At 44.4% G+C, this 14358-nt stretch overlaps 1 protein-coding gene across 1 annotated transcript in view; it reads right to left on the reverse strand.

The window, feature by feature from the left end:
• Nucleotides 1-7082: 7082 nt before the first annotated feature.
• Nucleotides 7083-14358, reverse strand: part of c5 (complement component 5) — a gene marked incomplete at both ends in the record, with an annotated part of 72813 nt that continues 65537 nt past the window's right edge. Inside the window, 1 exon segment of the mRNA XM_080003727.1 lies at nucleotides 7083-7224. Within this exon segment, the coding sequence (XP_079859853.1) occupies nucleotides 7083-7224 (142 nt within the window).

A 14358-nucleotide genomic window follows, 5' to 3' on the forward strand; every position in this document is an offset into this window, starting at 1 on the left:
CATCTGTTTAATGTTTTGATGTCATAACCCCCCCATTTTGATCTTCCAATTTCTATTGATTACATTAATGTACTTAACCCCATCTCTATAGGAATTGTTGGAGTCAATGCAGCCAACAAAGCGGCCGTACCGAATATTGCTCTTGTCAAATAAGGGTTGTCTCCCAGAGGAAGGCCAGGATGGGTGAAATGCAGAGGCTGCATTTCACTGGCCACCACCCAACAAGCATGTGTGCCTGTGTGTGTATATATATATATATATATATATATATGCGTGTTTCATGTGACAAAAAAGATTCTTAATTCTGTTAGGTGATAACCATTGCTTAATCTGCATAGCATTTGGGGAATCTCTCCATGTTGATTTTGTTTATGTCATAATGTGATTCATGATTTTTTTTGCTTTCTAGTAAGAATTGTAGAATGACTTCACACAGGATTTTTTCCTCTGTACGATTGGGTTTTGTTTTTATGTTGTGTGTTGTCATAATATACTGTAGATAACCCTTACTGGTCTTTTACTCTTCTCGATTCAAATGTGAGAAGAGAGGTTTGGCCAATTTGAGGTGGAGGTATTCTTGAATTCTATCTGGGATATTTGGTTATGAGTTTAAATAGTTAAATTTAGCATTAGATGTGTGTTTTCCCAGTAGATTCCAACAAGATCGAATTCATAAGGATAACTCTGCAGTCTAATTGTATTGTATTCAATTTATGTCATTTTCTGATCCCTTTGCCTTAATTATATGAAATTTTAGAATTATTGCACTTTCCTTGAGGTGGTGTTCCAGTAGGAACAAAATGAGGGAATGTGAGAGAAAAATGCATATGATCAACTATTTGAATGATGTTTTACATGTTTTATATAGGACAATAGCCTTTTGTATGTTACGCTGTTTTAAAACATAGCCTCTGGGTTTTTAAGGAGCCTCCCAGAGTTTATGTAAAGAGGCTGTTCTTTCTCAACAATGTCAATTGTAGTATTGAAGAACCAGATCACATTCCATCCTCATTCAACCTTTTATTGAGATAAGAATAACCCCGGAGGGGCTTGAAAGAGCATTGTGTGTTTATTTTATGGGATAGTATGATTGTACCTGTGACAGGAGTTTGATTGTTGAATCACTGTTTGAGGGTAACACCCGGGGAGACAATTGAGGGGCACAGTCTTGTAAATGACTTCTGACCAATGGCACGCAACCTCTCTTTACTATAAAACTTTCTTTGTCAGTAGTTGGGGTAGACTGATCAGAACACTGCTTTGAAGCAGGACTGTATCTTTGTCTTTATTCTGCAGAATAAATATCTTTAATACTCTGTTTTGTTTTCCTGTAGTGGGCAGATTAACCTCACTGACCACGCAGGAGAATTTCTCCAACAATGTATACATGTATGTATGTATGTAGTATGTATGTATGTATGTATGTATGTATGTATGTATGTAGTATGTATGTATGTATGTATGTATGTATGGAGTATGTATGTATGTATCTATATATGTATGTATGTAGTATTTATCTTGTATGTATGTATGTAGAACAGGCATGGGCAAAGTACGGCCCACGGGCCACATACGGCCCATACGGTTGGGCTTTTTACTCCAGCCCGTCGAATATGTGACCCAGCGCAGCAAAAGCCACTATCTCGCACATTTCTAAAATCGCCAGGAGCAGCCAAATAAGTTGATAAAACCTTTCTTGAAGGAAAATTAGATTTTTGCATATTTGTGTTCCTTTGCATTTTTTTGTAATGTATTTTCAAAACCAAGTTTGATTTATAAATAGTAGAAATGTGTTAAACCGCAGAGTTAAATATTCCCGTTAGATTACATGGAAAAACCTGGTTTCCTTTCCTCCTTTCAAGATTCAAGATTCAAGAGGTTAATTTGTCACATACATATACATACTCTCATACATATATGCAGTGAAATGTAATGCAACGCACCCGGTGATTACACACAAAATGTCCTAGACTGAACACAGTGGCTACCTAAGAATTTCTACTTGACCAACAAACTGATTCCTAAAATGTAATGCAGTAAGTCGAATACTATAGAATAAAATCAAAATATATAGAATAAAATAAAATAAAAGAAAATAGAATAGATAAGGGAATAGGCTTATGTTTTTGGGATAGACTTGTGTATATGGGACAGGCTAATTATGTATATACAGATATGTGCATTAAAGTGGCATGTGAATAAAGTGAGGTAGTGTTTGTGGGATAATACAGCACAGTATACAACAGTACGGCGCAGTAATACGGTAACACCGAACAACCCTGCACAGTGACACAGTATGCGGTACAGTATGCTACATACAGTACAGTAGGTAGTGGAGCCTAGTGCATGGCTCAGTTAGGACCCCTGTTGAGGTCAACATTGACAGTTCTAATGGCTTGTGGGAAAAAACTCCGTCTCAGTCTCTCTGTTCTCGCTGTGTGACTGCGGAGGCGCTTGCCTGACCGCAGCAGCTGAAACAGTCCGTTGTTGGTGTGGTTTGTTTCCCTGGTTTCCTTCAAAGCGAGAGTCCGGGTGAAGATCATTCCTCCATATTCCATGTGATGTGAAGTCACAATGTGAAACCGTGTTGATAGAGTTCAAACCTTTAAATCGTACTATTTTAACCAAACACGCAGACATCATTGTGGAGAGGGCGTATACCAACGTATACCAACGAAGAAGTCATGCTGACGTCACTTCTATAACAAGCTGAGGATCCGGTTTCACTTGTCTGTGAAAACTTTCGCATTCGTGTTGTTATGGATTACAAGAAGCGGTGGCGGATCTAAATCATATTATTACAGGACCTTAATCTGACCAGTGCGATAGATCCAAGTCAGTGTAAGCAGCGCGTACTGGACTTAATTTTCCACGATGATAGTCAGTTCTTCGACAGTGATGCAGAGAACGACAGCGATGCTGAAACTGATACCGGCCTTATTCTGGACTTTTCGAGATTTCAAACAGCGGATTTCAACCTGACTGTGACGATGAAACGGAATATTTTCAAGAACCACCGGAGGAGACCGACGACACGCGTCTTTACTATAATTATTACCAAATTATAGTAAAGACCGCATTCATTTTGCCTTTTTCCTGCAATGGCCAGCGTTTCAGTTGATCCCACTAGATGTTGGAGTCTGGTCTATCCTCTCTACTTCACCTTTGCAGCAAGGTGAGCAGCAAGCCAATTCAGCAAAAAAGATTTCATCAACAAATTACTATTCAAGAGTCAAGTACCGAGGCAGGTTATTTACTGGCATTCAAATTAGCAAAGACCAGCAAGCCTTTCTCCAAAGGGGAGTTTTTGAAATAATGCACGGTAGAGACAGCAGGTCTCTTGTGTCCCGAGAGCAAAAACAAATTTGAAAAAATTGTTTATCACGCAGGACAGACACTCGCCGTGTAGAACTAATTTACGAAGACATAGCCAGCGAGTTTAACAAAAATGCTGGTTAAAGTTATATTTGTTAGCACTGGATGAAAGTAATAACATAAAAGACACCACTCAGCTCTTAATTTTTATTAGAGGGATTAATGACAGATTTGAGATAATGCAGGATTTTTTTACCATGGAATCCCTAATAGAGAAAACACGAGGAGAGGACTTGTATGACAGCGTGTCTGGTGTCATCGAGAGGCCGAATCTACCTTGGTGTAAACTTGCCAATGTTACCACGGCTGGATCACCAAACCTGACAGGAAAAAACGTCGGGCTGCTGAAAAGAATCCAGATAAAAGGGGGGGAGGAAAAAGAGGAAAACCCTGGCCTGGATGTAATTTTCCTACACTGCATAATCCATCAGGAAGCCCTGCGTAAGTCTGTATTGCACCTTGATCATGTAGTGAATCCAGTCGTAAAATTTGTTAACTGTATACGAGCGAAGGGACTTCAGCATTGTCAATTTATTAAGTTCCTTGAGGAAACAGATGCTGATCACCAGGACTTGCTTTACCACTCTCATGTCCTCTGGTTAAGTTTGGGAAAAGTATGTTGACGAGTGTGGTTGACTTGGTTCTCAAGACAAATTTCAAACAAATCATTCACTCGTTTCCCCACACTAGCGACGCTGAAAGATGCCCCTCAACATGTGAAGAAATACAACAAATCACTGGAAGACCTGCAGACCTGAGAATTCTGCGTCGGTTCTCTTATTTAGAAAGAATTGACAAGTCACTTCAGCTGGTGTCATCTCCCCTCTCACAAGACTCTGAAACAGCGCCGCAGGAGTTGCAATTGGAACTGATGGATCTTTAATGTGACTCTGTCTTAAAGGAGAAGTTCAACTCTCTTAAACCGGATGAGTTTCATGCTTCACTAAGCAAAGCCCCGTTTCCAAACATTAGGCAGATGGCACAGAGGAGGCTGCTGTTGTTTGGCTCTACCTACCTGTGTGAGCAGACGTTCAGCGTGATGAACGTCAACATAGCACGCCAGTTAACTGATGAACACCTCAGATCTGTCCTGACAATTGCCACAACAAAACTGACACCAAACTTTATTCACTGGTAAAAAAGGGTGACCAACAACACTGTTCCCACTGAAATTGGATGAGTTAGGGTTAGGGTTTCTTTAATTTTTATGAAAAATACATGTATAATAAATAATAAGTAAAAAAACCTTGCGTTAAAAACATCTTTCAATTCATACTTTGGCAACCCCCAGTCCTACACTTGTGTGCTTTGGCTACCCTTTAAAGATCAAAACTTTTTATGTAATGGCTTTTACATGTAATTTATATTAATTCACATAAACACTCTCCATTAATCTGCTACTGGCCCGGCCCGTCTGTCAAATTTTAAAACCCACTGTGGTCCCCAAGTCAAAAAGTTTGCCCACCCCTGATGTAGTATGTATGCATTATCATGTATGGATTTTCACGAGTTAGCGACCACACCACAACAGAAAGATTGAATTGTTGGTTTCATTGAGATTGCGAAGCAGGAAATACGGATTGATGGAACAAAGGTTAAGGTTGAGGTGGTTGAGGGATGATGTGTGACTGGCGAGCTGGTAGAGAACCGATCAGGAGTCTTGACTGAGGATGGGGGAAGGAGTCTTCACGGACACAGGCCTCAAGTTCAGCCACGCTTTCAGATCTCCAAAAACTCCTAAAAATGGCTGAGGCTTGAGTGGGCTTGTGGAAATCCTGGAGGTTGCTGCGGGTGTATCTGTGGTAAGCTTGGCAGGACCAGTGTCCTAGGATCTGGATGGTGTGGTCTGAAAGACCCTGGCAGGAAGCAAATGAAGCTGTGCCGATGCGAAGTGAGTGGCTAGAGTACGGTTTAGGTGAGATGGAAGACTTGATTATAACGTCTCTAAAGTGATAATGGAACAAGGAAGGAGCAGTGATGCTTCCCATTTTGTTGGTGAAGAGATGGTCGGAGGGAGAAGAATTGAGGGAATGTCTGTAATGAATGAAATTTAAGAGGGGTAGAAAGAGGTCAAGGTAGGAGTCGAGACAGAACAGAAATTTGGAAAGTGGTAGGACCCATCTGGTTGGTTTTGACGCGCTTAAGGGTGAAAATGAGGGAGTCCTGAGTACGAACAGTGATGTCAGAAAGGCAGGGGTGACGACGTGGGTCGAGGACAATGAGGTGAACTCGAAACATCAGAGAAAACCAAAGAAAGCCAAGAGAAGCATGGATTCCAGGGTCTTGTCAATGTGGGGCGTTAGGTAGCCTGAACGAAGAGTAAGCACACATCGGTGTAGTAGGTCGGTATCTGGAAGGTGATGTCTTGAAACCGTCTTGTAAGACGAGAAGGTTCGAGGAGCGAGGCTGTTGATGATGGCGTTCTGAGAAGCGGTCACGGGGGAGGAGTAGCTGGGGAGTCAATAGAAGATCGTGGCAGAAAATGGAGGGATCAGGGTGGGGTGGATATTGGAGTCTAGACGTGAAGCGAGAAACAGAGTCAGCGATGGAATTATGAAAACTATGGGTTGCATAGGGATTGGCCGTGGGAGTCCTAGAGCGTGTGGGTTGCTCTGACTGGGACGATTGGGATTACCGGAAGGAACCGGGGAATGTTGCCTGGGTCTAGGTGGGTTCCTTGCCGAGGTCCTACCATAGCTGGAAGATTTGGCTGGTGTTACAGGGATTTCATCTGAGATGCTGATGATGTGTGCGGTGGTCTCGACTCAGGAATGATCACGGCCGAGCGGAGAAGTGAGGCAGTTCTTCGGATCAGTGGGCTGTCTTGGTCAGAAGGTTGAAGATAGAATAAATGTTAATAAGAAGAGGCGTTTAGATTCAGGAGTGCGTGCCATCGCTGGAAGCTCGGGAAGGCGTGAGTAGGTTGTAGAGCGAAAAAGTGAAAAAACCGAACTCCAGGTGGCTCTGACAGGTATTTATTCAGTGTTGATTGATAGCAGATTGGTAACAGGTGTGGTTGGGGTGTGGTCTCTTCTCCCAAACCTCAGTTATATCTCCATTCGTTTCGACGCACCATCTGTTTAAAACACTGTAGAAGTTTTGCTGTTAATGTTTCAAGTTGAAATCAGAAAAGAGAGTTGGTATACGGTATGTGGTGTGGGGATGGTGAGGTTTGAGCAGCCACACCTGTCACCACACCACAGTATCAAAGGGTTAAGCCAATGTTAGTCTGATCTAGTTGAAGTACATAGAGTACGCAAACTATTCCCTACCTATGGACTGCTTGCAGATAATTATATAGACATGGAATAAAACCACAAATATTATAACTGAAAAAATTTGATGCAAGACATGTTTTAATCACTCCATCCATTCCACTTCTTTCATCAAATGGTTGAATATGATGTTTTCATGAACTTTATTGAGAATACAGAGTTTGATAATGGGAGAATCATTCATATTCATAATTATATTCATATTCATACTCGTTTACACTCGTTTACAGGTTTACAAACAGTTTATGTAATAAAGCAGAAATTGATTCAAGATTCAAGATTCAAGATTTTTTATTTGTCACATACATATACATACTTTCATACATATATGCAGTGAAATGTAATTGTCGCTAAGAAGCAATGTCGATCTTCGATCTTCCTGCAATGTGTGCGTGTGTCTGTGTGTGTGTGTGTGTGTGTGTGTGTGTGGTGTCATTCCGCCTGTAGGCAGCCGTCGAACAGCAGCTTGAGGGAGAATTTGTTCATCGAGGAATGGGACTGAAAACATTCTGCAGAAACACATTCTGACGGCCACAGCTCCACAACAGAGTCTGAGTCCAGAGGGAGGCGATACCTGACACCAGGAAACAAAAACAATAACAATAAGACACAACACAACAAGATGCAACACAACAAGACACAACACGACAAGACGCAACATGAAAAGACTCAACACAAGATGCAACACGACAAGACGCAACACGACAAGACGCAACACAAGACGCAACACAAGATACAACACAAGACGCAACACGACAAGACGCATCACGACAAGATGCAACACGACAAGACGCAACACGACAAGACGCAACACACAAGACGCAACACGACAAGACACAACACAAGATGCAACACAAGATGCAACACAACAAGACGCAACACGACAAGACGCAACACGACAAGACGCATCACGACAAGACGCAACACGACAAGACGCAACACGACAAGACGCAACACGACAAGACGCAACACGACAAGACGCATCACGACAAGATGCAACACGACAAGACGCAACACGACAAGACGCAACACACAAGACGCAACACGACAAGACACAACACAAGATGCAACACAAGATGCAACACAACAAGACGCAACACGACAAGACGCAACACGACAAGACGCATCACGACAAGACGCAACACGACAAGACGCAACACGACAAGACGCAACACAACAAGACGCAACACGACAAGACGCATCACGACAAGACGCAACACGACAAGACGCAACACGACAAGACACAACACGACAAGACGCAACACAAGACGCAACACAAGATGCAACACACCAAGACGCAACGCAACAAGAAGCAACGCAACAAGACGCCACACAAGATGCAACACAAGACGCAATACAAGATGCAACACGACAAGATGCAACACGACAAGACGCAACGCGGCAAGATGCAACACAAGACGCAACACAACAAGACGCAACACGACAAGATGCAACACAAGACGCAACACAAGATGCAACGCAACAAGATGCAACACGACAAGACGCAACACAAGACACAACACGACAAGACGCAACACAAGATGCAACACAAGATGCAACACAAGACGCAACACAACAAGACGCAACACAACAAGAAGCAACGCAACAAGACGCAACACAAGATGCAACACAAGACGCAATACAAGATGCAACACGACAAGATGCAACACGACAAGACGCAACGCGGCAAGATGCAACACAAGACGCAACACGACAGGACGCAACACGACAAGATGCAACACAAGACGCAACACAAGACGCAACACAACAAGACGCAACACAAGACGCAACACAACAAGACACAACACGACAAGACAAAACACGACAAGACGCAACACAACAAGACGCAACACAACAAGACACAACACGACAAGACACAACACGACAAGACAAAACACGACAAGACGCAACACGACAAGACGCAACACGACAAGACGCAACACGACAAGACACAACCCGACAAGATGCAACATGACAAGACACAACACGACACAAGGCAACACAACACAACCACAACACATAACACAACACAAGACGCAACACAAGATGCAACACGACAAGACGCAACACAACAAGATGCAACACAACAAGACGCAACACAACAAGACGCAACATGACAAGACGCAACACAAGACACAACACGACAAGACGCAACACAAAACGCAACACGACAAGACACAAAACGACAAGATACAACACGACAAGACACAACACGACTAGACGCAACAAGACAAGACGCAACACAACAAGACACAACATAAGACGCAACACGACAAGACGCAACACAACAAGACACAATATAAGACGCAACAGGACAAGACGCAACAGGACAAGACGCAACAGGACAAGACGCAATATGACAAGACGCAACACAACAAGACACAACATGAGACGGAACACGACAAGACACAACACGACAAGACGCAAAACGACAAGACGCAACACGACAAGACACAACACGACAAGACGCAACACGACAAGATGCAACACGACAAGACGTAACAGACAAGACGCAACACGACAAGACGCAACACGACAAGACACAACATAAGACGCAACACGACAAGACACAACATAAGACGCAACACGACAAGACACAACACAAGACACAACATGACTAGACTCAACACGACAAGACACAACATAAGACGCAACACGACAAGACACAACACAAGACACAACATGACAAGACGCAACACGACAAGACACAACATAAGACGCAACACGACAAGACACAACACGACAAGACGCAAAACGACAAGACGCAACACGACAAGACGCAACAGGACAAGACAAAACACGACAAGACACAACCCGACAAGACGCAACCCGACAAGATGCAACACGACAAGACGCAACCCGACAAGATGCAACACGACAAGACGCAACACGACAAGACGCAACATGAGAAGACGCAACACGACACAAGGCAACACAACACAACCACAAAACACAACATCAGACGCAACAAGACACAACACATCGCAACACAACACAACACAACGCAACACAACACAACAAGACACAACACAACACAATACACAACACAACACAAGACACAACACAACAAGACGCAACAGGACAAGACACAACACAAGACGCAACACGACAAGAAGCAACACGAGAAGACACAACATAAGACGCAACACGACAAGACACAACACGACAAGATGCAACACGACAAGACACAACATAAGATGCAACACGACAAGACACAACACAACAAGACGCAAAACGACAAGACGCAACACGACAAGACGCAACAGGACAAGACAAAACAGGACAAGACACAACCCGACAGGATGCAACACGGCAAGACGCAACACAACAAGACACAACACGACAAGACACAACACGACAAGACCCAACACGACAAGACGCAACACGACAAGACACAACATGACAAGACGCAACAGGACAAGACACAACATAACACACGACACGACAAGAGACAACACGACAAGACGCAACAAGACAAGACGCAACACGACAAGAAGCAACACGACAAGACGCAACACGACAAGACACAACATAAGACGCAACACGATAAGACACAACACGACAAGACGCAACACGACAAGACACAACAGACAAGACGCAAAACGACAAGACGCAACAGGACAAGACAAAACACGACAAGACACAACCCGACAAGATGCAACACGACAAGACGCAACACGACAAGACGCAACATGAGAAGACGTACCATGACACAAGGCAACACAACACAACCACAAAACACAACATCAGACGCAACAAGACACAACACATCTCAACGCACAACACAACAAAACACAACACAACGCAACACAACACAAGACACAACACAACACAAGACACAACACGACAAGACCCAACACGACAAGACACAACATGACAAGACGCATCACAACAAGACACAACATAAGACGCAACACGACAAGACACAACACAACAAGACGCAACACGACAAGATGCAACACGACAAGACGCAACGCGAGAAGACGCAACACGACAAGATGCAACACGACAAGACGCAACGCGAGAAGACGCAACACGACAAGATGCAACACGACAAGACGCAACGCGAGAAGACGCAACACGACAAGACGCAACACGACAAGATACAACACGACAAGACGTAACATGACAAGAAGCAACATGACAAGACGCAACACGACAAGACCCAACACGACAAGACGCAACACGACAAGACGCAGCACGACAAGACACAACACGACAAGATGCAACACGACAAGACGTAACATGACAAGATGCAACACGACAAGACGTAACATGACAAGAAGCAACACGACAAGATGCAACACGACAAGACGCAACGCGAGAAGACGCAACACGACAAGACGCAACACGACAAGATGCAACACGACAAGACGTAACAGACAAGATGCAACACGACAAGACGTAACATGACAAGAAGCAACATGACAAGACGCAACACGACAAGACCCAACACGACAAGACGCAACACGACAAGACGCAACACGACAAGACCCAACACGACAAGACGCAACACGACAAGACGCAGCACGACAAGACACAACACGACAAGATGCAACACGACAAGACGTAACATGACAAGATGCAACACGACAAGACGTAACATGACAAGAAGCAACACGACAAGATGCAACACGACAAGACGCAACGCGAGAAGACGCAACACGACAAGACGCAACACGACAAGACGCAACACGACAAGATGCAACACGACAAGACGTAACAGACAAGATGCAACACGACAAGACGCAACACGACAAGATGCAACACGACAAGACGTAACAGACAAGATGCAACACGACAAGATGCAACACGACAAGACGCAACGCGAGAAGACGCAACACGACAAGACGCAACACGACAAGATGCAACACGACAAGACGTAACAGACAAGATGCAACACGACAAGATGCAACACGACAAGACGTAACATGACAAGAAGCAACATGACAAGACGCAACACGACAAGACCCAACACGACAAGACGCAACACGACAAGACGCAGCACGACAAGACGTAACATGACAAGAAGCAACATGACAAGACGCAACACGACAAGACGCAACACGACAAGACGTAACATGACAAGAAGCAACATGACAAGACGCAACACGACAAGACCCAACACGACAAGACGCAACACGACAAGACGCAACACGACAAGATGCAACACGACAAGACGTAACAGACAAGATGCAACACGACAAGACGCAACACGACAAGATGCAACACGACAAGACGTAACAGACAAGATGCAACACGACAAGATGCAACACGACAAGACGCAACGCGAGAAGACGCAACACGACAAGACGCAACACGACAAGACGCAACACGACAAGACGTAACAGACAAGATGCAACACGACAAGATGCAACACGACAAGACGCAACGCGAGAAGACGCAACACGACAAGACGCAACACGACAAGATGCAACACGACAAGACGTAACAGACAAGATGCAACACGACAAGATGCAACACGACAAGACGTAACATGACAAGAAGCAACATGACAAGACGCAACACGACAAGACCCAACACGACAAGACGCAACACGACAAGACGCAGCACGACAAGACGTAACATGACAAGAAGCAACATGACAAGACGCAACACGACAAGACGCAACACGACAAGACGTAACATGACAAGAAGCAACATGACAAGACGCAACACGACAAGACCCAACACGACAAGACGCAACGCGAGAAGACGCAACACGACAAGACACAACACGACAAGACGTAACATGACAAGATGCAACACGACAAGACGTAACATGACAAGATGCAACACGACAAGACGTAACATGACAAGATGCAACACGACAAGACGTAACATGACAAGAAGCAACATGACAAGACGCAACACGACAATACGCAGCACGACAAGACACAACACGACAAGACGCAAGACGACAAGACGTAACATGACAAGACACAACATGCCAAGACACAACAGGACAAGACACAAGACACAACACAGCATGACACAACAAGGCACAACACAACGCAGCACAACACGACCCAACACAACAAGACAGGACACGACACGACACAACACAAGACACGACATCACACGACACAACACAACACAACACAACATGACAGAACACAACAAGACACAAAAAAGCAAGGCACAACACAACAAGATGAAACAAAACAAGACACAAAAGGACACAACACAGCAAGACACAACAAGACCCAACAAGACACAACACAGCATGACACAGGAAGACACAACAAGAAACAACACAACAAGGCCCAACACAACAAGGCACAAACCAAAAGACACAACAGGACACAACACAGCATAACACAACAAGACAACACAACAAGGCCCAGCACAACAAGGCACAAACCAACAAGACACAACAGGACACAACACAGCATGACATAAGAGACAAGACACAACACAGCATGACACAACAAGACACAACAGGACACAACACAGCATGACACAACAAGACACAACAGGACACAACACAGCATGACACAACAAGACACAACAAGACCCAACAGGACACAACACAGCATGACATAAGAGACAACAAGACACAACACAGCATGACATAAGAGACAACAAGACACAACACAGCATGACATAAGAGACAACAAGAGCCAAAAATATAGTTTTAGTGTAGTGTAATATATTGTTTTATTGACCCAACAACAACAACAACAAGACCCAACACAGCAAGACACAACAAGACACAACAACACCCAACAATTTTACTGTACTATATAGTTTTACTGTCCTATATAGATTTAGTGTGCTATATAGGTGAAGTGTTCCATATAGTTTTAGTGTACTATGTAGGTTTAGCGTGCTGTATAGGTTTAGTGTACTATATAGTCTCTGCTTTACCCTCCACCACCTCCCCCAGCTACTAACCTCACTGCTGACTGCCTTGCCTCCTTTTTTACTAACAAAGTGGCAGCCATCAGCAGCCAATTCACTAAACAACTTACTCACAACCTGTCTTCTCCAGCCCTGGGCTCATCGTTCCCTGGTTTCACCCCCCTCGCTGAAAGTGAGGTATCTAAACTACTAACATGTCCTACTACCTGTCCGCTAGATCCGATCCCATCTAACCTCCTTCAAGCCATATCACCGACTATCACCCCGGCAATCACACATATGATTAATTCTTCCCTAACTTCCGGCACTTTCCCTTCCGCTTTCAAAGCGGCTCGGGTCGCACCACTGCTCAAAAAACCCTCACTCGATCCCAATCAAGTAGGAAACTATCGGCCGGTCTCTCTCCTCCCATTCCTTTCCAAAACCTTAGAGAGGGCGGTCTCTAGACAGGTTACAGAGTACCTGTCAAGAAACAACCTTCTTGATACACTTCAATCTGGCTTCAAAAGTGGTCACTCCACCGAAACAGCCCTGTTGTCTGTGACAGAGGCCTTAAAAACTGCTAGAGCTGCTGCCAAATCCTCGGTTCTCATTCTGCTTGACTTATCAGCTGCTTTTGACACTGTCAATCATTGCATACTCCTGTCCATACTCTCAAATATGGGCATAACGGGCAGTGCACTTTCCTGGTTCGAATCTTACCTCACTGGGCGCTCGTTCAGTGTGACATGGCGAGGCCAGCTGTCTGTGCCTCACAACCTCACCACAGGGGTGCCCCAAGGCTCTGTGCTAGGACCCCTCCTCTTTGCCATATACACCACCTCACTGGGCCCGATCATCCGCT

Source organism: Zeus faber, assembly GCF_960531495.2.
Source record: "Zeus faber genome assembly, chromosome: 7".
NCBI lineage: Eukaryota > Metazoa > Chordata > Actinopteri > Zeiformes > Zeidae > Zeus > Zeus faber.